This window comes from Chlorocebus sabaeus, chromosome 1, assembly GCF_047675955.1.
Source record: "Chlorocebus sabaeus isolate Y175 chromosome 1, mChlSab1.0.hap1, whole genome shotgun sequence".
Lineage (NCBI taxonomy): Eukaryota > Metazoa > Chordata > Mammalia > Primates > Cercopithecidae > Chlorocebus > Chlorocebus sabaeus.
The window spans coordinates 69930402-69956700 of record NC_132904.1 but is presented as its reverse complement, the minus strand read 5'-3'; the positions used below and the strand labels follow the sequence as shown (position 1 = coordinate 69956700).

The 26299-nt window shown below is 41.3% G+C and overlaps 1 protein-coding gene across 3 annotated transcripts in view; it reads left to right on the top strand.

The window, feature by feature from the left end:
* The window catches only part of FAM168A (family with sequence similarity 168 member A), a 196155-nt gene that overhangs the window by 127763 nt on the left and 42093 nt on the right, over nt 1-26299 (top strand). For all 3 annotated transcript variants that reach the window (XM_038005487.2, XM_008020102.3, XM_008020103.3), the window contains one exon: nt 1879-1966. In XM_038005487.2, coding sequence (XP_037861415.1) covers nt 1897-1966 — 70 coding nt within the window. In that variant the 5' untranslated portion in view covers nt 1879-1896. The remainder of the gene's footprint in view (nt 1-1878; nt 1967-26299) is intronic.

Below are 26299 nucleotides of genomic sequence, written 5' to 3'. Positions count from 1 at the left end.
TACCAGGGTACAAGCATCTGTCAAGGGCCTTCTTGCTGTGTCATCCCATGGTAGAGGAAAGAAGGGCAAAAAGAGGGTGACAGAGAGCAAGAGGGGGCCAAACGCATCCTTTTATAAGGAACCCATGCCCACCGTGATAAACCCACTCCTGCAATAATGGCATTAACCCATTCATCAGGGCAGATCCCTCATGGCCTAATCATCTTTTAACGGTCCCACCTCTTAATTACTGTTAAAATGGTTATTAAGCTTCCAGCACGTGCTTTCTGGGGGGAAACATTCACACCACTGCAGCACTTTATCAGTCTTCCTCACTTGATGTACCAGGCAAAGAACTGGTTGGGTAGAAGAGAGACCCAAAGCCAAAAGAGTACAAGTAGTCTCTGTGTTGCTGTTGTCACATGGGCAACATTGTCACATCATCATTGTTTACATTTGCATGTCACTTGACAGTTTGCAACTTATTTTAACATCTGTGATCTCTTTTCATTTTTAATGTCTTAGTATTCTGTGAGAAGAGTGCTTTTATTTAGAGAGAGTGTATGTTACTTGGGTATATTTTTAGATAACTCTGGCTGTGAGAATATTTTTTTCCTTTAAGTTTAACTGAAATGTATATAACTCCTTTAACTTTCATCCTCAAGTTGTTCTAGTTTCAGTTTGTTGGCTGATGGTAATTTTATCTAGCTCGTTGCCCTGGGGTAGTTTGCTAGGGCTACACATTAGGTACATTTTAGGACATTCTGTTCTCTGAAATTGGCCAGTGGCATTTTCCCTTTTGCTTCTCTGTTGGTCCCAGCTTCTTCTCCTTGTTAGCCCCCCTTTTCTCCACATCTCATTTTGGAACCCTAGACAGACTAATCACAGAGCAGTGTCATCACACCAGCTGTTCACTGCCTGCCTTCAACGTTTGACTTGTTTCCGATTTTGAAGTGATACAAGAGAAGTTAATGACCTAAAAAATTGCCCATCTATCTTGTGAACCTAGTTAGGAAGGAACTGTTTGATTTTTATGATGAGTAAATAATATATTTGGAGACACATTTACAAATGTGTCAGGCTATATAGTAAGGAAAGGCTCCCTAAACAAGGTGGGACAAATTGGCTGGCTAATAGAGCTTAATGACAGATTTTCCGTTAATCAGAATGGAGAATGTGCTTCATTAAGATAATTAACAGAGCACTTGTGCAGGTGATACTTATTGCACACAAATTTCTAAGTTTATTTCTTTCCCTTGAATAAATTTGGAGAGAAATCCTAGCTGTATTTCCTTGTCTGCATTAAAATTATCAGTGGCAACAAATTCCCTTTTTTGTTTTTAAAGCTGCTGGTAACTGCTATCTTGTCCTCTGCAGGTGTAAGGGGCAGATGAGATGCTGCTTTTCCTTCCAGCAGTCTGTTTGCTCATCATCAGGCACCAGGCTCCACTAGTGAACTATGGAAAGCATATCCTTTTCCAACTCTTAGACTAACAACACTGGAATTAGAAAGGACCTCAGAAATCTTAAACTAATTCATTTTGTATCAGGACATTGAAGTCCAGACAGGGGAAGTGACATGGCCAGTGCCACATAGTACTCTAGTGCCAGAGCTGTCTGTGGGATAGTGGGACTAACACTGAACTGAGAGCCAAAATGCCTGGGTTGACATTAGGCAAGTTATATTACTTCCTTGCTCCTTACTATTTTCATCTGTAAAATGGGGAAAGTATTTAGCATAGGGCCAAGCACAAGCAAATTAGCTTTTTTGTTTAGTCTTCTTTCCACTATACCCTGATGCTTTCCTTTCAGGGAAAACTGAAGATTATAGAGGAGAAGCTGATGTCAGGAAGAATGAACAATCAATAATCAGTGCTGTTTTCTTTGTTTTCTCTGTAGGATCCTCAGTCTTCCACAATGAACCCTGTTTACAGCCCCGTGCAGCCTGGGGCTCCTTATGGCAACCCTAAGAACATGGCCTACACAGGTGAGTAGTGTGAGAATGGCTCTCATTTGGAGAAATAGTAGTTAAGGATATTACCAAATAACTTGCTCATCCTCCTAACATACACCTCCAAAAGTCTTGGTAAAGTTTGGGAACATGCAGAAGATATGTCTGAGGTCCAGTAGAAAGATCTCAGAGAACCTGTTGTGTGGTTGTTTCCAAACTTTGTTCTACAAAAATACCAGGAGAGTGTTGTAGAGAGTCCATAAACATTTGATTTGATTATTTTAAAATATTGAGAACTATTTTTATAAAACATGAATACGTGTTAGATGATCAGTGTGTTAAGCTTCTAAGAATGCCTGTTAATTTTTTTTAAATGCTACCATTTACATCTGCTTATGTTTTTAAATCAGGGTTTTCTCAGTGCTATGCAATCAAATTAACATTCAGAAATATATTGGAGTTTGAGCCTGATATAACTGTAACTGTTATCCCTAAGTTTCTGTTTCACATGTTTGTGTTTATCACAATAGTTTCATTGTCCTTATTACTTAACCTTAACAGTAAATATTTTCTGTTTGAATTTCTATTTGTATATTTATTCTAACAAAATTAATTTCCAGTAACCAGGACTCATGGGGCAGTACTCTACACCCTACTAGCTCATGGAGCTTGTTGCTTTTCCACTTTCCAGTTCAGAGTGTTCCAGCAACTTAAGTTCCTTTGCCAGAGGGAACTGAACTGCTTTGGCAGACAGAGCCCCGGGGAACCCTGTGGAGCTTTGGTTTCCTGTTTGCTCTGATCCTGGCTGCCTTCATTCTTACTAAGTTGCTAAACTAGAGAAGGAAGAGAACAGTTGCATTTATCCATTGATTTACATCAAGATTAAGCAATGCAAATCTGGAAGGGGAATTGATTTTGTCAAATTTTCCAAATTTCCAAAATTGGAAAGGGAACAGACTTTATCTCTGCTTGGCACATAGTAGGACTTTGTAATGTGTTTTGACTGACTGGACAACAACCAGGTTCAAATCCCTGCTCTGTCAGAAGAATAGCTGGGTGACTTTGGACAACTTGCCCTAACCTCCCCAGACTTAATTTCTTTGATAAACTGGGATAATATTATCTATTTCATACTAGATAATTCTGGGAATGGGACAAAATATTATCCATTTCATAGGACAGTTGTGAGAATCAAACAAGGTTATTTGTACTCCTGTAGAGGGAAGGAGGGTTTTTTTTGTTTCTACTAATCACCAAGGAATATTATGAGCCTCGAACTGTTTTAAGTTAATTCCCTGCTGTAGATTCTAGACCACACAGATAGTATAAACTCCACATAAGTAGTATAAATTCAGACTTCATACAGGCCAAGGTTTCAAATTTGTAGGGAGACTTTTTATTTTTTAACCCAACCTTGACTGTTGTATCTCTGTACTTTTGGTTTTTTTTTTCTTTTTTTAACTGACAGTATGACTCCTCCAAGGTCCCAGCTTTGTGCAGGGGAATTTGAGTTGCAGCTCTTGGATGCTCCAGGGCCCACAGCCTATCTCCTACCCCTGGTGGCTATAAAAAGCAAGCCCTTTGAGTGCCTAGACTAAAAAATCTCCCCACAGCAGCCTGATAACAGCTCACTACATAGACTTCCTGATTTTTAGTTTCCTCTTTATTTTTTGAGTAGTAGGGATTCCTTTTTCTTTCTTAAAATCTCAACTCTGCCTCATAGGATGTTTGTTATACTTCATCCAGCTTTTCTAGGTATTATGCAGTAGGCAGATTTTCAGGTTATTTTTCTTCTGTGTTACTGGAAATGGAAGAGCTAAGTGAAGATAATTTATAAACAAATGCCAAATATAGTACGTTAGAGTAAACATTTATATGGTTATGTTAAAAGTCTTATCATTTGGTAAGAACATACTAGGTACTATATATTAATTATAATCTTATTAATCATAAATGCTGTAGCTTTTATAGATAAAAAACTATGGTAGTTTAATTCAGGTCATGTGACTTGACTAATGTATATAGCTTCTAAGGGATGAGAAAATACTTGAACTCAGTTCTTTGTGGTTTCAAAGTATATGTGCTTTCTGTTACAGTAAGCTAATCTGTCTTAAAATATGTGCTACTTTCTCTCTTCCCCATGATAAATTAAAGAAGAGAATTGTCTTTTTCGTTTCTAGGACTAAGAAAGCTTCCCTTTGAGGAGCTAGAAGCCTGTTCCTGCCCAGCAGTTTGGGGTAGGCTCAGGAGGGCAAAAGTACAGGGGGTCAAGTCCACTGTAGTGTCATCTGCTTCCGAGGAAATGGGATGGTGGCCGCAGGGAACAGAGGAGTCAGAAATACTCCTGGTTTGAAATTCTCTTGAAGTCTGAAGATGGGAAATAAAATATAGCTTTGTGGTACAATGTATTCCAGTAAGCAGCTGTCTTCTAGCCAGTTGACAGTGTTCTTTCTCTCTCTCTCTCTTCCCCCTTTGAAAGCCCCTTTACTGAGTTCTTACTGTGTGCCAAAACCTGAGCTCAGTATTTTTTTTTTTTTTTTGAGATGGAGTCTCGCTCTGTTGCCTAGGCTGGAGTGCAGTGGTGCGATTTCCGCTTACTGCAAGCTCCGCCACCTCCCGGGTTCACACCATTCTCCTGCCTCAGCCTCCCGAGAAGCTGGGACTACAGGTGCCCACCACCACGCCCGGCTAATTTTTTTGTATTTTTAGTAGAGACAGGGTTTCACCATGTTTGCCAGGATGATCTCGATCTCCTGACCTCGTGATCCGCCCGCCTTGGCCTCCCAAAGTGCTGGGATTACAGGCGTGAGCCACCATGCCCGGCCTGAGCTCAGTATTTTACAAAAAATACCTATTTTTACACTTGCAGCAATCCTATAACATGGTTTTAACTAGCTCCTTATATATTTTGGCAGAGTGAATTTAGAGAACGTAATATGCCATATACTTTCAAATGTTTAAGCATAGACTATATATTATGAACTGAATGTTTGTGTCCCTCCAAAATCTGTATGTTGAAACCCTTGATCCCCAGTGGGATGGTAATTGGAGATTGAACCGTTGTAGGTTTAGATGAGGTCATGAGGTTGAGCCTTCATGATGGGATTAGTTCCCTTAGAAGAAGAGACACTAGAGCTCTTTCTGCTATGTAACAACACAGCAAGAAGGTAACCATCTGCAAGCCAGGAAGGGAGTAATTACTGGAACCTGACCATGCTGGCACCCTAATCTTAGACTTCCACCCTCCAGAACTATGAGAAATAAATGTCTGTTGCTTAAGCCACCCAGTCTGGTATTTTGTTATGACAACTCAAGCTGACTCGGACAGATAATGAGTACAGTGAACACTTGAATACCCTTTACCTAGATTCACCATAACAGTGGGCTGTTTATAGACCAGGGCATTTCTTTTTCCAAAAGCTTCATAAAGGTTTTTCTGCTAGAATTTTGGAGTGTAGTCAAGACCTCCATCTTCTTCTTGTCTTTTGTTTTCTGAAATGTTCTGATGGTGTCAGTGTCCAAGCATCACCCAGGGGTCTCGTATGTGTTCTGGAGTGTGTCAGATCTCAGCTGAAATCTGGTCTCTCTCACTAATTAGCTTTGGAACTTTGGTTGAGTGATCTTTCTGAATCTCAGTTTTCTCAACTGTAAAATGGAATAATGACCTATACAGATGGTTGGTTTGTAATCGGTGAAAATGTTTATAAAGCTTCTGGTGTCATGCCTGGCTCATAGTGGACACTCAGTTAATGGTTGTTGTAATGCATAGCAATGAGTATACACCTACAGGGAAAAGAGCATGGGTCATAGAGTTAGTGACTTAGATTACAGACCTTATTCTGCCACTTAAGAGCTCTGTGACATCAGATAAGTTTTCAAACTTTCTGGGCCTCAATCTATCATTTGCTTTAAAAAAAAAAGATAAAACAGGGTTAGGAATGCCTTCCTCACAAGATAGCTGAGACTGATAAATGTAACAGGGCTAGCCACTGACTTGTGATGAAGTTTCCAAAACACAATTAGAAAATAATTCTAAAATGGGAGAACAGATGAAGCCCCTAAATGAATCCATCATTTTATAGGTGAAAAGATGGAGTATAAGAAGTGTTTTGAAGAAAGCGTTGGGGTTGAGTCTGGAACCTATGTCTCCCCATCTGGGTCTGTGTATTCATTGTCTCTCTACCACAAAATAACAAGTGTCCTCCCTTCTCTTCATTTCGTTGTGGCCACTTCACATTCCTCTGCTAGCCCACTCCAATTAAAGAGTTCTTTCTGACTCCTCCTGTGTTGACCCTTAATGAATATCCTGGTTTCAGCCAGTAGAAAACACAAGTCCAAATGCTACAAATACACTAACAAAAGATATAGCTCTCAAGGTTGGAAGGCTAGGAAATTAATCTGTTCAAAGACTACCATCTTTTTTTTTTTTCTTTGTAAACCGGTGGTGGTTCCCCCCGCCTCCCACCCTCCAGATTGCTGCTTTTGCTTAAAACTTTGTAAGGATCACCTGTTGGAGGTTTTGATTAACTGACATGACATTCGTACTTTGTTCTTTGCAAAGAACTTTTGTGGGGGTTTTCCCTTCATATATATATATTTTTTATAACAACTCTGGAAGATAGTCTTTATTTTCCAGATGAAATTAAGCTTCTCTAAGGTTACACTGTATAGCAGAGCCCAAACTAACCCCAGTTACAAAGTAAGTGCTTTTACTGCTCTAGCATACATGGCTATGACAGTACAGTGATTAGGATCTCAGATGAGCCTGGAAAATGGATTCTAATTCCTGAAACTGCTCTCGCAACTCCCCCTTTGATGTTCAAACTGATCTCCTCTGCTCAGGAGAGAACTCCAAGATTACTTGATTACTTTTTCACCTATGGTTGAAGAAGAGCATCTAAAGAGATTTATTAACTGTTTTCATGAATATAATCTTGTGATTAAATCCAGTGGACCCTTTTTAGCCTTTATCCTAATTTGACTCTTCTATATCATTTGACACCTGACCCCTGTCTTGAAGCAAGCTTTCATTGCCTCCATAATTTTCATTGACCATAATTGTTTGTTTATTTTTGTTTGTTTTCCCTTTCTTCTTCTCCAGCTGTTCTTGAATTCGTCGCCTTTCAGAATTTTCTTCCCCTGCTCACCCATTAAAAGTTGATGTTGCACGAGGGCTCTGTTTCTCCCTTAGCCTCAGCTGCTATCTATAGGCTGATGATTCATAAACTCTAGCACTGTGGCAAACTGTTCTTCTGAACTTCAGACTAGTTTATCCAGCTGTCTTCTGAAAATCTCCTCCATGAATGTCTCATGTTTTGCTCAGACTTATTACATCTAAAACTGGGCTCATTATCTTATCATTCCCCTGTAACCCATTTTTTATCATTTGTGATTAATACCAATATCTGCCTATTCCTAAAATCAGAAAACATCATCCTTGATACTCTTGCCTCTTTTGCCTTCTAAAGCCAGTTATTAAATCCTGCCTTTTTAAAAAAGATTGTAGTAAAATGCATGTACTACCTTGGCTGGGCATGGTGGCTCACACCTATAATCTCAGCACTTTGGGGGCTGATATGGGTGGATCACTTGGCCAAGAGTTCCAGACTAGCCTGGCCAACAGAGCAAAACCCCGTCTCTACTAAAAATACAAAAAATAACCAGGCTTGGTGGCGCATGCCTGTAATCCCAGCTACTCTGGAGGCTGAGGCATGAGAATCGCTGGAACCTGGGAGGTGGAGGTTGCAGAGAGCCAAGACCGTGCCACTGCACTCCAGCCTGGGCAACACAGTGAGACTGTGTCTCAAAAAATAAAGAAATTTTTTTTTTTTTTTTTAAATTTTCCATTTTAACCTTTTCTTGCTTTCCTCAACTCTCCTCTCCTCTCCTCAGCCCAGAGATTGCAGTGGTGCGATCTTGGCTCACTGCAACCTCCGCCTCCCAGGTTCAAGTAATTCTCCTGCCTCGGTAGCCAGCACGCACCGCTGTGCCTGGCTAATTTTTGTGTTTTTAGTAGAGATGGGGTTTCACCATGTTGGCCAGGCTGGTCTTGAACTCCTGACCTCAGGTGAACCACCTGTCTCGTCCTCCCAAAGTGCTGGGATTACAGGCATGAGCCACTGTGCCCAGCCATCTTAACCATTTTTATGTGTGCTATTTAGTGGCATTAAGTACATTCATATTGTTTTGCAACTGTCATCACTGTGGATTCACAGAACTCCTTTTGTCTTGCAAAACTGACACTCAATACCCATTAAACAATAACTCTTCATTTCAACCTCCCCCCAGCTCCTGGCAATCACCAACCTACTTATTATCTTTATGAATTTGACTAGTCTAGATGCTCATATAACTGAAATCATATAATATCTGTCCTTGTGTGACTGGCTTATTTCACTCAGCCTAATGACCTCAGGTTTCATCCATGTATCAGGATTTCCTTCCTTTTTAGGCTGAATGATAATATTCCATTGTATGTGTATACTGTGTGCGGTGGTATGTGGACACTTGGGTTGCTTCTGCCTTTGGTCTATTGTAAATAATGCTGCTATGAACATGGATGTACAAATATCTCTTGAAGACCTTACTTTCAATTCTTTTGAGTATGTATCCAGAAGTGGAATTGCTGGATCATACAGTAATTCTATTTTTAATTTTTTGAGGAACTGCCATACTGTTTTCCTAGTGGCTGCACCATTTTACATTCTCCCTTGTGGTTTATAAAAGTTTCAGTTTCTGCACAGCTTTGCCAATGCTTATTTTTGTCTCTGTCTCTCTTTAAATAATAGCTATCATAATGGATATGAAATGTTCTTTTTATTTTTAAAAAACCTCCTTTACTTTTCTTAGATTAGACTTTTCTTCCCTATCCTTCCACTGTTATCATTCAGGCCATCATTACTCTTTCTGGGATTATTTAAGTTGCCTCTTAACTGGACTTCCTAACTCCTTTCATATACCCCTGTCCCCAGTCTATTCTTTACATAATGTAGCCATAATCATTTTTCTCTCTTGAAAATTTGACATCACTCCAGCTTAAAACCCTTCAATGACTCTTTACTGTCCTTTGGATAAAGTCCAAACTCCTTAGCTTGCAGTAGAAAGTTTTTATGACCTTACCATTCAGATATCTCCAGCCCATCTCCTGCTCATCCTGTTTATCTATATTCTCAGTCCAGCTGGTGGCTGGTATTATGTTTTTATCTAGAATTATAAGATTATTAGAGACTATTAAATCCAACCGTATTCTTAGATGAGAAACTTGAGATCTAATAAGTGCCTAAGGAAAGCACTGAAGATTCACAGTGGGCCGTGGGCTGTGGCTCGTACCTATAATCCCAGCACTTTAAGAGGATTAAAGTGAGGCAGGAGGATCTCCTGAGGCCAGGAGTTTGAGACCAGCCTGAGCAGCATGGCAAGACCTCATCTCTATAAAAAATGTAAAAATTAGCTGCATGTGGTAGCACCTGCCTGTAGTTCCAGCTACTCAGGAGGCTGAGTTGGGAGGGTCACTTGAGCCCAGGAAGTCAAGGCTGCAGTGAGCCATGCTTGTACCATTGCACCCCAGCCTGGGTGACAAGAGTGGAGACCTTGTCTTAAAAAAAAGAGACTGACAATGAATTCAGTATCTGATTTACTCCTGTATCTCTAATATCCAGCTAGGCCCTTGCGTGCCGTGAATATTGTCTAGTTTTTCAACAAATGGATGGACAGATAGATGTCAAAGCTGGAAGTAGAACCCAGACCTCTGGCAGCCGATCTAGCTCTCTTTCTACTCACCTTGTAGCTGCTTTTTAATTTCCAAGACACGTAGTTAGATTTCTTTAAACAAGGTAACTCTACTATCTTAGGTCATTTCCCACCTCTCTGAGTTTCTTCTATAAAGTAGGGATAATAGTGTCTGCTTACTTCAAAAGTGCTTTGATGGGCTGGGCACAGTGGCTTGCACCTGTAATCCCAGCACTTTGGAAAGCCGAGGTGGGCGGATTACCTGAGGTCAGGAGTTCGAGACCTGAGGTCAGCCCGGCCAACATGGTGAAACCCCATCTCTACTAAAAATACAAAAATTAGCCAGGCATGGTGGCACCTTCCTGTAGTCCTAGCTACTGAGGAGGCTGAGGCAGAAGAATCGCTTGAACTCAGGAAGCAGAGGTTGCAGTGAGCCAAGGTCGTGCCACTGAACTCCAGCCTGGGTGACAGAGTGAGACTTTGTCTCAAAAAAAAAAAAAAAAAAAAAAAAAAAAAGATTAGTAGCCTTTGTTTATTATTTGTGATTATTATATCCCTAGCACCTAGCACAGGGACTGGTTCAGAGTTGACTCTCAGTAAATTTTGAAGGAAGAAAATGGGGAGAAGAAAGAAATAAAGGGAAGGAGATGAGACTCTAATGAGTGAAGGAGTTCACAGCAGAGAAGTATGAGATGGGTTTGAGAAAAAGACTCCTGTGATTTGCCTGTCCTTGGTAATGAGTAGTCCTCTGATATGGCAAGGAGAATCTGGGACAGGTAGCCAGTATGGGAGAGATTTTTTCTGCTTTGTAGGTGAATAAAAATTCATCTGGAGGCCAGGCGCAGTGGCTCACGCCTATAATCCCAGCACTTTGGGAGTCCGAGGCGGGTGGATCACGAGGTCAGGAGATTGAGACCATCTTGGCTAACACAGTGAAACCCGTCTCTACTAACAATACAAAAATTAGCCAGGCGTGGTGGTGGGCACCTGTAGTCCTAGCTACTTGGGAGGCTGAGGCAGCACAATGGGGTGAACCCGGGAGGCGGAGCTTGCAGTGAGCCAAGGTGGCGCCACTGCACTCCAGCCTGGGCGACAGAGACTCCATCTCAAAAAAAAAAATCATTTAGATTATCTGTTGTGACTGGTCAACCCCTCTGGATGGACTAGATGGAACAGGGAGACTTTTCTGTTTTTTGAGTCATATGGAGACAGCAGAGAGCCTCAGAGAAAGCAAGAGACCCTCTTTCGTTGCCTACTTGGTTTATAGGAATTATTCTTTTTTAGAACAATGATAGTTGAAATTTGACAATTCCTTTGAGCTATTTAGCAAGAAAGAGCTGTCTTCAAACCTCTTATATTACCTATGTAGTCGGCCTTAGGCTAGCTCTTTTTGAGTGGCAGTTGCTTTGCTCAGGAGATCTGACTTTTGAAAACAAAATGTGACCAGCCTGTGCAACATAGTGAGACCTCATTTCTTTTTTTTTTTTTTTTTTTTTTTTTTGAGGCAGAGTCTCGCTGTGTCACCCGGGCGGGAGTGCAGTGGCGCGATCTCAGCTCACTGCAAGCTCCACCTCCCGAGTTCACGCCATTCTCCTGCCTCAGCCTCCTGAGTAGCTGGGACCATAGGCACATGCCACCATGCTGGGCTAATTTTTTTTTTTTTGTATTTTCAGTAGAGACGGGGTTTCACTGTGTTAGCCAGGATGGGTGAGACTTCATTTCTACAAAAAAAAAATTTAAAAATTGGCTGGACTTGGTGGCACATGCCTGTTGTCCCAGCTTCTCATGAGGCTGAGGCGCGGGAGGGTTGCTTGAGCCCAGGAGGTCGAGGCTGCAGTGAGCCATGATTATGCCACTGCACTCCAACCTGGGTGACAGAGCAAGACCCCATCTCTAAAAACAAAACAAAGCAAAAACAAAGTTTGACTTTCCTATGATAAATTTTCTCTGAAGCATGTGAGAACAAAGGCTTACAAAATGCCATATAATAATACATAAGAAGCACAATACTTTACAACTTAAAATTACCATTTGTGATCTCATTTAATCCTTACAACAGCACTGTGAGGTAGAAATTTCTATTAGAGGCTGGGTGCAGTGGCTTACACCTGAATCCCGTCACTTTGGGAGGCCGAGGCGGGCGGATCATGAGGTCCGGAGTTCAAGACCAGCCTGGCCAACATAGTGAAATCCCATCTCTATTAAAAAAATACAAAAAATTAGCCAGGCGTGGTGGCGAGCACCTGTAATCCTAGCTACTCGGGAGGCTGAGGCAGGAGAATCACTTGAATCCAGGAGGCGGGGATGCAGTGAGCTGAGATCGCACTGTTGCAACTCCAGCCTGGGCGACAGTGCAACGAGATTCCATCTCAAAAAAAAACAAAAAAAACAAAGAAATTTATATTAGAACATTTATTTTACAGATGAGGAAAGACTCAGTAATCCAAGCTCTTTCCACTCCACCAAAGTGTCAGGCAAGTCCTCTCTGGGTTTTGCAGTCCATATATGCAGTGATGTTGTATCTGTCTCATATAGTGTGTGTGATGCTAAAAGCAGATGGATTAAACCTTGTCAGGGCAAGAATCATGCACATTACATGTTTGCTTGTGACTGATTTACATGCGAAGCACCCACTCTACCACTGAGCCACACCCCCTTGCTTGTGATTGATTTACTTTCCTGGGTTACAAAATGATTTCCCACCTCTGTAAAGAAGAATAACTTTTTCTCCCAAACAAAGAAGTATTGCTGTTGTTGGGTTACTGTTTTTCTGCTCCTAAATTCTCCTTGGCTTCCTGTTTTCTACAAAAAGTTGTTTATTTGTATGTTTTTCTAGACTTTGAGCTCCTTGAAGGCAGCAATTATGCACTTCTTGTGCCCAGAACAGAGTAGGCAGTTAGTTCATTAAATATATGTTGAATTAAATTATCAGTATTAGTTTATACAAATTATATTATTGTTGCTGTTATTATAATAATAACTACCATTAATTACTGTCAGTGGAGTGCCAGGCACTTTACAAATGTTGTCTCCAATTTTTGTGATAATCCTTCAAGGGAGAGCTATTATTATTTTACATATGGGGGAATCAGGTTCAGCTAAGTTAAGTAACTTTCTTAAGGTCATATAGCTTATAAGAGCCAGCTTATGTGAAATATGGGTATACTTATGAAAAGTTTATTATGCTAAAATATATGCAATGCAAAATTTACCATTTTAGCCTTTTTTTAAATTTTCTTTCTTTTTTTTTTTTTTTTTTTTGTCACCCAGGCTGAAGTACAGTAGCACAATTATAGCTCACTGCAGCCTCCATTTCTTGGGCTCAAGTTGATCCTCTTACTTCGGCCTCCCAAAGTGCTGAGATTACAGGCATGAGCCATTGCACCTGGCCAGTTTTAACCATTTTTAAGTGTGTAATTCAGTGTCATTAAGTATATTCACAATGTATAAATATCCCCACTATTTCCAGAACTTTTTCATTAACAGAAATTCTGTAACCATTAAACAGTAACTCTTCTTTTACTCATCTTTTGCCCTCCCTCTAGCCCCTGGTAACCCCTAAATTTCTTTCTGTTCCTTTTTTTAAAACGAGATAGAGTTTCACTCTGTCCCATAGGTTGGAGTGCAGTGGTGCAATCATAGCTCACTACAGCCTCAAAGTCCCTTGGCTCAAGGGATCCTCCAGTCTCAGCCTCCCGAGTAACTGGAACTATAAGTGTACATCACTGTGCCTGGCTAATTTAAAATTTTTTTTTTTTTTTTTTTTTTAAGAAGGGATCTCTCTTTATGACCAAGGCTGGTCTCAAACTTCTGACTTGGGGCAATCATTTCACCTCAGCCTCCCAAGTCGTTAAGATTACAGGAATGAGCCATTGTAATTGGCTGTTTCTGTTTCTATGAATTTGCCTATTCTAGATATTTCATATAAGTAGAATCGTACAATATTTGTTTATTCATTCATTCATCTGTTCTTGTAAATGCCTTGGAATCTGCTTTGGCCAGTAGAGGTTGAAACCATGGCTGTCAGCCTCTGTGCTGGCCTCTCAGTGATCAAAACTAACAATCAGAACGCATAACCCCCATATTTGGAGGCCAAGGTCCTTATTGCCCATCTAGCTCCAGCAATCTGCACCAGGGACTTGGAAGATGGTAGCCCCTGGGCAAAAGGCTGAAATTCTCTGAAAATTTTACCAGCCTCTTCATTAAACTCTCCCTCTGCATACTGCAAATGTTCTGATTAGACTCCGGAATTCCAAAATAGTTACTTCAGATAGTTTCTGTTGGCTCAGTAGTTGTTTAGGTGGCGGATTCCTATGGACAAAGGCAGAATAGGAAAAGAGCTTCCTATTCTGCCTTTGTCCATAGCATCACTCCCAATGTAGGTATCCTTAAAACAATAACAACGAAAAACTGTCAGTGTCATGTAGTTTGTTACCATTGCATAAAAGAAAAGTATCAGGTAAGGATTTTTTTTTCTTTTTCTGGCTAAAGTCTTGCTGTATCACAATATTCTTTGCAAATAAAGAATAGTCACCCTGCATGACAGTGAGAGACATGCTTTCCATGTATCTGTTCGCAATGATGGATTCTCACAATTAGCTCAGGACATAGCAGTATGTTCAGTCATTGGTAAATTTCTATAAAATGATGGAAAATTGTCCTAGCTCACTTTCTTACCTGTCTTCTGCCCTGGTAGGGGGAAAAAAATCTTTAGTCATTACCATACTGAGAGTTTTGAATTAATATATGGGTGCCTGCTTATATCTGGAGAGATTTTATTTAAGGTTTTGCATCCAGGTATTTTAAACCTGCTTTGCCACCCTCCGGGGATGCTGGTGGTCGTATCTTTTCTCTGGCAAGCCAATCTTTGATGGTGGCAGGTTTGCTGAACAGAACTCGAGGGAATACCAGGTTCCAGCCCTGATTCAAGTAAGAGTAATTCTATGGTGGCTATTTATTGAGCTTGTACCAGTCATTAGCTGGATGCTTTATATATTTGATTTCATTTCATCCTTATGACATCCCTAGAAGATAAATGTTAAAAAACTGATGCAGAGAGGTTAAGTGACTTTTCCAAGGTCATAGAAGATTCCCTTCCAGTTTGCCTGGCTTCAGAAGCTCTACTTTTTTCTTTGTTTCATGCTGAATGAAGGGAGAGCCTAGAATTAAAAAGTTCCTTTATTTCAGCTGTTTCCTCATTCAGAAAATTAGGAGATTGCGCCTCAAGATGCCTAGGAGCTGTTAAAAGAGAAAGGAGTAAGCCACATAAGTGCTCTCTTCCCCTCCAGTAGAGATCTGCTCCTGCCTATTTTATAGATTAGGCATCCAGGTGAGAAGGATTCTACTGCCATAGGAGGGGGCCTAAATGAACTGGACTGGATGAATTCTGACCTTCCAATTTTGTTATATACTCTGTTCTTTAAATTATAAGATTACCAGTTTTATAAAGACTCATACACACAGTGACTGTGTGTTCTTCGTGTTTATGGTCCCTCCATAGACTCCACCTTAACCAGCACAGATCTGTAAGAAATGGAAAAACAGAAGTGTAGGAAGACAGAATACACCGAGACAAGTATTATCTCAGAGGGATGTGCCACTGTATTCCAAAAGCCTAACATAATAAGTAGATGTGTAAATTGCTGTGGAAGCATGGTGTGTATGGAGGAGGGCCACAACACTGTCAGACTGAAGCAGAATATTTTCTTGACCCCTTTGCGGGACTTGTGACAGGGGTGCCTCATTTACTCAGCCCACCCCGTCTACCCTTTGTGAGAGGGAGTGTGTGAGCGAACTAGTGCAGGAACTGGAGCAAGTGCTTTTGGGCACTGGCAGGAACAAACTCTGCTTACTCAGCTCACCATGCGCAACCCTTTGTGGAAGGCAGCAGTAGGCAAGTGAGTATAGGATCCAGCCGGCTGCTTTTGGGCTCCGGCATCAGTGAACTGTGTGTGGGCCCCAAGGCAGTGTCCAGGTGGGGGTGCCTGCGACTCCTGAAGCCCCAGAGGGCATGTTACAGTGCTCTTTTAGCTCTGCTGTCCTTGAACAGTTTAGGTGTTAACAGCCCAGTGAGCCCTTTGCCTTTTTGTGTGAGGCTGCCTTCCACCAGCGAGTGCAAAGGGCCAGTGTGCCAGCCTTTTTGTGTCTGCACTTGTGGCTCCCGAGCTCTTGTCTGGCGTCCAGAAAAAATGAGGTCGCTTAAAGGAATTGAAGGGTGGTAAATGCAGGAGATTTTATTGACGATGAAAGTGGCTCAACGGGAAGAGGGGCTGAAAAGGGGATGGGTTGGGTAGGTAATCTTCCCCTGAAGTTCAACTGTCTCCAGCCAGATTATTTGAAGTTTTGCTGTCAAGCTGTACCTCTGAAGTCAAGCCACTTCTCTCCAATGTCTAGCCGTAGTCCCGTCTACCAACTGAATCTGAAGTTTTTTTTTTTTTTTTTTGAGACTGAGTCTCGCTCTGTCGTCCAGGCTGGAGTGCAGTGGCCCAATCTCGGCTCACTGCAAGCTCCACCTCCCGGGTTCATGCCATTGTCCTGCCTCAGCCTCCTGAGTAGCTGGGACTACAGGCACCTGCCACCATGCCCAGCTAATTTTTTTTTTTTTTTTTTTTTTGTATTTTTAGTAGAGACGGAGTTTTCAACGTGTTAGCTAGAATGGTCTTAATCTCCTGACCTCGTGATCCACCCTTCTTGGCCTCCCAAAGTGCTGGGACTATAGGTGCCCGCCACCACGCCCAGCTAATTTTTTTTTTTTTTTTTTTTTGTATTTTTAGTAGAGACGGGGTTTCACCGTGTTCGCCTGGATGGTCTCGATCTCCTGACCTCGTGATCCACCCGCCTCGGCCTCCCAAAGTGCTGGGATTATAGGCGTGAGCCACCGCACCCGGCCAGATCTCTTTTATTTTAAATCAGCTGGCTGACTCCTTCCCTTAGTCTATTTCTTTTGCATTTTCTTGTGAATGCAATTTTTCTGTGTTCCTTCTTGGAATCCCTGGTGTTAATGAAGGGTTCAGAAACAAATAAGATGAGGTGAGCTCAGTATCCTTACTCAGAGCCCTCTCCTGTAGTGACAGTCCAGGGCTTCTTTCTCTGGAGCTTCTGACATTCTTGGGCAAGCTTGATAGGAGACCATGAAAGCCTGTCCGTAAGTATCCAATATAAGGACAGATGTAGCCATAGCTACCACCAGTGAGTGACTTCCCTTTTCCTGCTAATTAAGTGCATGCAATTTAATTTAGATTTCTATTAGTTACTTATGGTCCTTAATCAATGGTAATATAATTTTCGTGGCCCTGAATACAGCTGAAAATCAGTGGGATGTTGACCCAGGACCCAGGACTGGAAGAGCTTTTGGCTGTGCTGCATAGATTCTCATTGGAATGGTTTCTGTTGCTTAATGTAGTGGAAAGAGCCTGTTCTTGAAGTCTGAAGACCTGAGTCTGACTCCTGACTCTGCCTCTAAAAACTTATTAATAAGTTCCTTTATTTCCAAGGGCCTCAGTTTCCTCTTCTATAAAGGTAGAAATAATAGTACCTACTCTGTCTATCACTTGTTTGTGAGACTTTAAGGAGATAATCGATCTCGAAGAACCTTTTAAATGTGACATGTCTAGTCAGGGGTAGAGCTGCATTGATCATTGGACTGACTGTTCTTATCTTGAGGGTTAATTGCTTGCAGGCTGGGTCCCCAGGAGGCTGTTTAGATTAGTAACTTTACTAGTGCTGATCTCTCTTTCGAAGAGAACTCCTTGGCATTTGGGGTCAGAATTGGCCAGCTTCCCAGAGTTCTACTTCCCATGGAATCACAGGGATTCTGGTCAGGAACCAGAGAAGTCCAGAGCTTGGGGAAAAAATGGTGTCTGGGTAGAGAGGAAGCCCCTCCCCACCCATTTTGTTCCTCCAGTGGATGAGTTTATTATAACAGCTATCTGTGAATAACAATAATGGTTGCTGTTTGTTGAGGGCCATTATGGGCCATACACCGTGCTTTGGAAACTTTTCTACCAAAGTGTACCTGCTATCAGAGGAGAATGAATTCATCTCTGGATTGATGGGGGAGTGAATAGCCCACAGCAGCTACTCCAAGATTAACATATATTTGAAGTCTGTGTCTTATCTTCAGAATTCATAAGGATTTTGCCTTAAGGCACCATTATGTAGTCGTACTTGTTTTCCATAAAACAAACACTTTAAATGATTTACCATTTGGTAAAATTAATACCCCAGGAAGGTACTACTATTTATTCAGTACTTTTTTTTGTACCCTCCAGCATACTGTTGAGTACCACAGGAGTTCCTGTACCCAGTTTGAGAATTATGTCATTATTTTACTTAATCTTTTTTTTTTTTTTTTTTTTGCAAAACATTCCACACCATTTTATTTCAGCCTTCATCCAAAAATGTAAACTGTGTTAAAAATGTATAGTCCTGAGCTTTGGATACTGACCTCCAATCTTCATAGATAGATGAGGAGAGAGGGTCAGGATAGAAGTTCAGAGTGCTTCCCACCCCTAGAGAAAAGGTAAGCCCTAGACATGGTATAGGACCAGAACACCAGGGCCCTATGGAGAACAGGCCTCCTTCTCTTCTAGCACTGGCCCAAGTCCCTCCCACTCACCCACTCACCCCAGACTCTCCTTTTCATCAGAGAAGAGACATTCAGAATTCTTTAATCTTGTCCATGAAAATGGTATATGGCACATGTAGCAGGCAGCTAGCTAAACAATGAGGGTTAGGGCTTATCCCCACTGCTTTTTGGCAGAAAAGATAGGGCACAACTCAACTTCCTTCTCTTCCTCAGAAACATCATTGCGTATTGTAACGGGTTGACAGGACAACTTGAGGTTCGCCACAGGGACTGTAATCTCCTGGTGGTCACAGTTCCAGGTTACAACTTCTAACACATTTCACTCATTGTTAGCCCCCTTGGTGAAGCAGAGCATAATTAATGCCAGCACATGCTTCATATTATCTTCTTCCTCTACCTTGAATGTAAAGGAGTGGGTGTGGCCAGAGAGCTACAGACAAAGAAAAAACTGTCCATAGTGACTGAGGCTGGAATCCCCAGACTTCCAACACCCCAGCCTGGGCTTGGTTCTCCTGACTCAAGGTGGTGGCAGTGCTGGCAGCTGTGCTGCAAGGTTTCTCTTACCTAATCTGTATTATCCAAGTTTTAATAGGTGTAGACACAAATCAAGAAAGATGAAAGGACTTGTTTCTGTCACAGAGCCAGGAAGTAGAGAAGCCAGAATCAAGCTTAAGTTAGGATGTTTCATGCTCTTAACCACGAAGCTACATAGTTAACTTACAGTCATGGACTATTTAACAAGGGGGATACGTGTTGAGAAATGCAACAATTAGGCAATTCTGTTGTTGCGCAAACATCATGGAGTATACTTACATAGACGTAGATGGTACAGCCTACTTACACACCTTGGCTATGTGATATAGCCTAGGCTACAAATCTGTACAGCATGTTACTGCGCTGAATAATGTAGGCAATTGTAACACAATGGTTGTTTGTGTATCTAAACATGGAAAAGGTACAGTAAAAATGCAGTATAATCTTAGGGGATCACCTTCATATATGTGGTCAGTGACTGAAATATCATTATGCAGTATATGACTGTAGACTGTCTTATAATTGTTTATATCTTTAGTAATACCCATTGCTCTTGCAGGCGGTCATTGTGTTCTCAGTACTAACACAAAGTGCCTAACACAAAGTGAACTCTCAACTAATATTGGTTAGTTGAGTGAATAAAGGACTGAATGATCAAACCTCTAATAATGAAGCCTTTTCAGAGGTCCCTAAATCTCTCTGGCAAATTGACCTCAGAGTTTGGAATAGACTTTTTGTCCCGAGAGTCTTCTCTAAACAGTGATTCACATTTAGCTCTAAGCCAGTGCTTTCACACAGAAAATGATGTTATTTGTAGGGAACTCTGATAGACAAAGCTGCCTAGGAGCTCTTATGCCTCACCTTCTTCCCAGACAGCCTAAGAGCCTAAGGAATCAGTATCTCAACTCACCTGTAACTCATTTAGATAGCTCCTAAGCTGCCATGAAGGGGTTCTCAGAATTATCTGGTTTATGTTTGTCTCCCCAACCCCTAATATATACTCACACACGCATACACTCGTCTCCATCCTTGCACCTATTCATTCCTGGTTCTTACTATGGTAAGCACAGGTGTGTTTTGGAAAGAGCTGGTCTAAGAGTGTTTTTTCTTAGTGGTAGTATATGCATACTTTGGGAGATTAGAGAACCTCCACTGTAGACTTGTCCTTTCTTTCAGGGTATGTTGTCTGGAACTTCTAGGAGAATTCCTCTTCTGAACTCAGAGCATCTTTTTTAAGAGACAGCTTTGCCTTGTGAAAACCCACAGGCATTTCCCTATGTTCTGAGCATTCAGGGTCTGTCTGGTCCATAAAAAGAAACCAGTTGAAACCTGTCGCTATTGGTGTTTAGATTTTGTTGGGGGAAGTGGAGAAAGGGGGGTTGTTTTGTTTTCTGGAGGGAAAAAAAGGCTATAAGCTAGGTGAATATCCTGATACAGTGAACCTTTTCTTACGGATGGAGAAACTTTTCCAGCATCTGGAGGTGCCCAATTGTCGGTTTCCAAAGTCTCTGTGACTAATAATTGATTTATACTTTATAGCAGTGATTTTCTAAATGTAACCCCTGGGCCTACAAACCTACTAGAAATGCTAATTTTTGGGCCTCAGCTTCAGACTTACTGAATCAGAAACCCTAGAGGTGGTTCCCAGCAAAATTGGTGTTTTTACAAGCTCTCTAGATGATTCTAATGGACCTATCTCCCATTTAGTAAATGTGCCATAGTCTTCCTCTTCTCTCCCAATTTTGTGAGCTTGTCTAGGAATCTTGCCATCATGAATGTCATAATTCCTTTGAGTTCAGAACAGCTTTAGAAACAAAGGTTATGTGTCAACTGTCACACATGTGTCAGCTATGACAGAAGGGGCTGCTGGTACCTTCTCAGTACAGATTGGGTGTCCTAAACCCTGGACAGAGGGATGCAAGCCAATTTCCAGCAGAATAGCGAACAATTCTCTTTTTCTTTGCACATTTTAGGAAAACTAAATAATTGGCCCCCAAAATTGGCTTTAAAAGGACTCATGTTGGGTAAGGTCGAAAGTGTGATTACTTGAAAATTACTCAGCTGGTGGGGAAGGTACTTGAATTTAAGTGTCTAAATCAGATTTTTGCTATTACTGCTGTCAGCAGGAGAAGATGCAGAAAAATCAATAGTCCTTGGTAATGTTCAAGTTATAAAACCATACTTCTTGTTACCTCCAAAGGTCTCTGTCTACCAAGGAGAAGCTGGCCTTCACTGTCACCACAAGTGCTGTCACAATTTGTAAGTTTATGCTGAGTTCATTGAACTCTGTTGCCTTATGCCTGCATGGCAGGAGGCCTGAAATCTTTGTGGTACCATAAGATAGATGGGGATGGGCAGAGAGTCAAGACCTGACTCCAAACCTTCCTGCCCTCTTCCCGCCTTAGTGTGGACCCTGACCTGGGAGCTCTGAATTGAAATGCAGACAAGAGGGCTGGGCAAACTGTCCAAAGAGGGGACCTGATCCTAAGCAGTTCTGTTGTAATTTAGGTTACTAACCATCCTGAGTTTCCAGAGGAGCTTGGAGCCTTAAGAAGGTAGGCTGAGTGATTCATATTATTATAGTTATTTTCATCATTTGAGTACCCATTCCCTAATAAATCCAGTGCCAGATTTTTTTTTTTCATGTAGCTTAGTAGGTAAGAATTGCCTATGTTTGAATCTCAGCTCCATTTTTTGATCACTCACTGTGCATCAGTTATAAATGCCAGAATATGCTACTGGAAGACTTGATTAACAGTAGCTTTGGCCAGGTGTGGTGCCTCATACCTGTAATCCCAGCACTTTGGGAGACTGAGGCAGGAGGATCATTTGAACCCGGGAGTTGGAGACCAGCCTGGGCAACATAGAGAGACCCTGGCTCTCCAAAAAATTTTTTTAAATTAGGTGGCATACACCTATGGTCCCAGCTACTCAGGAGGCTAAGGCAGGAAGATTGCTTGAGCCCGAGAGGTCAAGGCTGCAATGAGCCATGATCATGCCACTGCACTCTAGCCAGGGCACCACAGCAAGACCCCATCTCAATAAAAAAGAAAGGAGAGAGAGAGAGAGAGAGAGAGAGAGAGAGAGAGAAAACAGGAGCTTAAATAGGTAAATAGGAGGTATATTTTTCTTACATAAAAAGAAGGCTGCAGGTCAGTGGCAGGTGACATTGATTTATTAGATCAGGAATACAAGACCAGTGTCTCTATGATTCTTTGGCCTTTTCCTCCTGCTCTGAGATGACTGCTGTAGCTCTAGTTATTATGTCTGTGATGGAGGTAGGAAAAAAGGGGTGTAGAGGAACAAGAGTAATATCTGTTCTTTTCCTAGGAAAGCAAAGACCCAAATACCCCCAGCCGTCTTCTGTGTACATCTTATTGGTCAGAACTGGGCCACATGGCTATTCCTAAGTGCTAGGAAAGCTGAGAAAGTGAGTATTTAGCTTTTCCAGCCTTAGTAGTGAAAGCATTTGGTAAGGGCAAAGGGTGTTGGGAATGATCATTGGGTTAGCGAGCCCATTGTCTATCACAATTACCCAGGCAAGTAAATTAGCTTCTCTAGTTGGTTTCTAAAATAAAGATAATGGTAGGACCTACCTCATGAAGGGGTTGTGAGGATTAGATGGGATTAATGTAAAGTGCTTAGCATAAATACTTGACACATGGGGCTGGGCACGGTGGCTCACGCCTGTAATCCCAGCACTTTGGGAGGCTGAGGTGGGCAGATCACAAGGTCAAGAGATCGAGACCATCCTGGCCAACATGGTGAAATCCCATCTCTACTAAAAATATAAAAATTAGCCGGGTGTGGTGGTGTGTGTCTGTAGTCCCAGCTACTTGGGAGGCTGAGGCAGGAGAATTGGTTGGACCTGGGAGGCAGAGGTTGCAGTGAGCCGAGATCACATCACTGCACTCCACCCTGGCAACAGAGTGAGACTGTGTCTCAAAACAAACAAACAAACAAAAAATAACTTGACACATAATAAGTAATAATAGTGGTTTTTATTATTAGCATTATCATCTCAACTCTGCAAAGTGATTATTATCCCATTTTATATGAGATAGCTAAAGCTCAGCGAGTGGAAGTAACTTGCCTGAATTTACAGTTTGAAATGACAAAATTAGGATTTGAGTCTGTCTCTGAATCTAAAGTCCATCCAGCTTTTTCTGCAGTGGAAGTTGAATCAGCAGGGAAATGGTGGTTAGCTGATGGGTCTGTCTTAGCCAGACCCAGGCCAAGGGGTCTTATCAGCCACAGGGCTTAGTGATTAGAGAGCGAGGAAGACTGAAAAAAAAATATATAGGTTTGGGCAGTGAGAGCCCAAGCAGAAACTCCCATGTGGGACATACAAGGACAAAGAGAACCACAGCTTAGGGGGCCAACACTGGACTGATACTAGACCTAACAAATTGGGCGATGAACTTTTTGTTTGTTTGTTTTTTGAGACAGGGTCTTACTATGTTGCCCAGGCTGGAATGCAGTAGTATAATGATCATAGGTCATTGCAGCCTCGATCTCCTGGGTTCAAGTGATCCTCCCACCTCAACTTCCCAAGTAGCTGGGAATACAGATGCGCACTGCCATGCCTGGCTAATTCTTTTTTTTTTTTTTAAATTTTTGGTAGAGATGAGGTCTTGCTATGTTGTCCAGGTTGGTCTTAAATTCCTGGGCTCAAGCAATTCTCCTGCCTCTGCCTCCCAAAGTGCTGGGATTACAGGTGTGAGGCACCATGCCCAGCAATATTTGAGAAAACTGGAAATGTAATTTGATAAGGAATATAAGAAAAACTAGTTAAGGGAATAAGAACCAGAAGGAACACCTAATCTAGTCTGAAGGGGAGAAGGTCAAGGACTATCTGAGCATTGAAAAGAGCCTGATCAATGACATGAAAGTAGAATAATCAAATGTTGGAACAGCTGTGTGTTGTTGTTGAAGTGTAAGATGCCAGACCCGGCTTGGCAAGAGAAAAAATAGGACATCTAACTGTGCAAGAGCTAGACTTGGAGGGTCTTTATGCCATGATAAGTAGTTTGGAACTTTATTCTTGGTGGTGGGAAGCTGCCAGAGACTTTTAGGCATGATGGATAGGTTGGCATTTTTGAAAGATCTCTCTGGATGTAACGAAATGGATGGATTGGAGAGAGTGGGAAAAAGGAGAAGACCAGTTAGGAGGATATTGATACTTCAGTCAAGAGACCTGAACTAGAAGCTGTATTTGAGATGCAGAGGTGGGGACATATTTGAGACATTTTTAGAGAGAACAGTGTCTAGCTTTCTGTAGACATTCAGTATTTGTGGAATATGAATTAAGTTAGGACTTGATGTTGGACTTAGGGAGTGAGGGAGAAGGAGGAATCTGGACTTACCTCAGGCTTCCTCCAGCAAAGGTGACAGGTTGCATGGTCATGACTTTCACTGAGTTCTTGGGAGTACTGAGGCCAGACTGTGTGTCAGAGATCTTTCCTTTTAGATGTTGCTGAAGTAATTTTCTCATATCCCTTGAGGAATCCCTCTTTTTCTAGTTCTTGGGCATTTCTAAACAGTGTACCTTGGTAATTGTGGGACAGTGGTCTTCCTATTTTATATTAATAGATTTGGAAACTGTGGTGCGAAGTAGTTAAGTAACTTGCCTTGAATCATCCAGCTACTGAGAGTTAGGAAATGTTCTTCCCTTTGCAGCATGTTGCCTTTGTATAAGACTTTTAGACTTCCTGTTGTAATTTCAACGATTATAGGTCATAATAAAACAAGCAATAAAATTCAGATTAGATTGATCTAATTACTCAGCTGTTAGGATGAGGCCTGAGTTAATTGTAATTCAATGTACCTTCTAATTCAGTCCCACAGAGTACACAGTGTCATTTGCATTGTACAAAAAAAGTTCTGCTGATACCTCCTTAATGTTAAAAGGAAAAAATAAAATAACTCATAGAAATAGAGCCAAACATTTCCCTACCTTCATTCTCTTTTGTCAGATAGATCTGGTTTCAATCTTAACTGTCACTTACATAACCATGAGCAAATTACTTAACTTCTTAGAGCCCCAGTTTTCCCATTTGTAAAACATTATGGGAGATGTTCATTTAGTAGTAGCTGTTGTTACTATCTTGCAGATGAGGAAACAGAGATAGAAAATTTGATAAGGGCTCTAAGTGTCTTGTCCAGATCATATAGTAACCTAGTGGTAGCTCTAAACAAAGAAGTATTGAAATTGTAGTATTTTCTAGAGATCGTTGACCTAAGATATGTTCCATTTCACTTTAATTGAAAATCCTGTCCTGGTGTGCATGTTGCACATATTTCCCACCTACTTGCTTTAGGACCTCACCAGCGTATTCACAAGGTCTGTAGAAACAACAACTCTTTAAATTTGTAGGGCCCAATGAGAGTTTTTAAAGGCTGGACCTAAGACTTATTCCTGTAATCCCAGCACTTTGGGATGCTGAGGAGGGAGGATCTCTTGAAGCCAGGAGAGACCAGCCTGGGTAACATACTGAGACCTTGTCTCTACCAAAAAAAAAAAAAAGACATTTTTACATGTTATCTGGAAAATATGGGTGTTTGTGTTCTAGTCTTGGCTCTGCCAGAAGTATGAGTGGCAGTTATTTGGAACAGATGACATGTCTAACAATAAGAGATTACTTGAAAATATCTAATGTCCAATAATCTTTTTTTTTTTTTTTGAGATGGAGTTTCACTCTTGTTGCCCAGGCTGGAGTGCAATGGCGCCATCTCGGCTTGCTGCAACTTCAACCTCCCAGGTTCAAGCAATTCTCCTACCTCAGCCTCCCAAGTAGCTGGGATTACAGGGATACGCCACCACGCCCAGCTAATTTTGTATTTTTAGTAGAGATGGGGTTTCTCCATGTTGGTCGGCGTGGTCTTGAACTCCTGACCTTAGATGATCTGCCCACCTCAGCCTCCCAAAATGCTGGGATTACAGGCATGAGCCGCTGCAGCCAGCCAATGTAATCATTTTATGGCTTCTCTTGTTGTTTTACCTTATTTCCAAAACAGTATATGCTCATTTTAGAAAAATTAGAGGATACTGATGTGAGAAGAACATAGAGGAACACTAATAATTCCCCTGATTCATAGACAATCACTGTTAACACTTTGGTGTATCTATTTTTCTAGGTCTTTTAAAATGAACATACATACATTGTTTTTCAACAAAAATGAGATTATATGCTATGTACAGTTCTATAACTCACCTTAATTTACTTGAGGAATTCTAGGTTGGGTTTAGATTTGTTTCAGCTAATGCCCTGTTGGTAGACAGTTAGGTTGTTTGAACTTTCCCTATTAGCTAGTAGCACAAAACAGAAATAATAGACTGAAATATTACAAATAAAAAGGCAAAAATGTGGGGACACTTTCATTTACAATTTTTTAAAGAGGGACAAAAATGTTTTAAAATGCACAAAAGATTGTAGATACACATATACACAACAGTATATAAAAAATTACCTGTATTCAGAGAATGACTAGTTTATGGTTTCTGCAAAAAGCCATGCTGA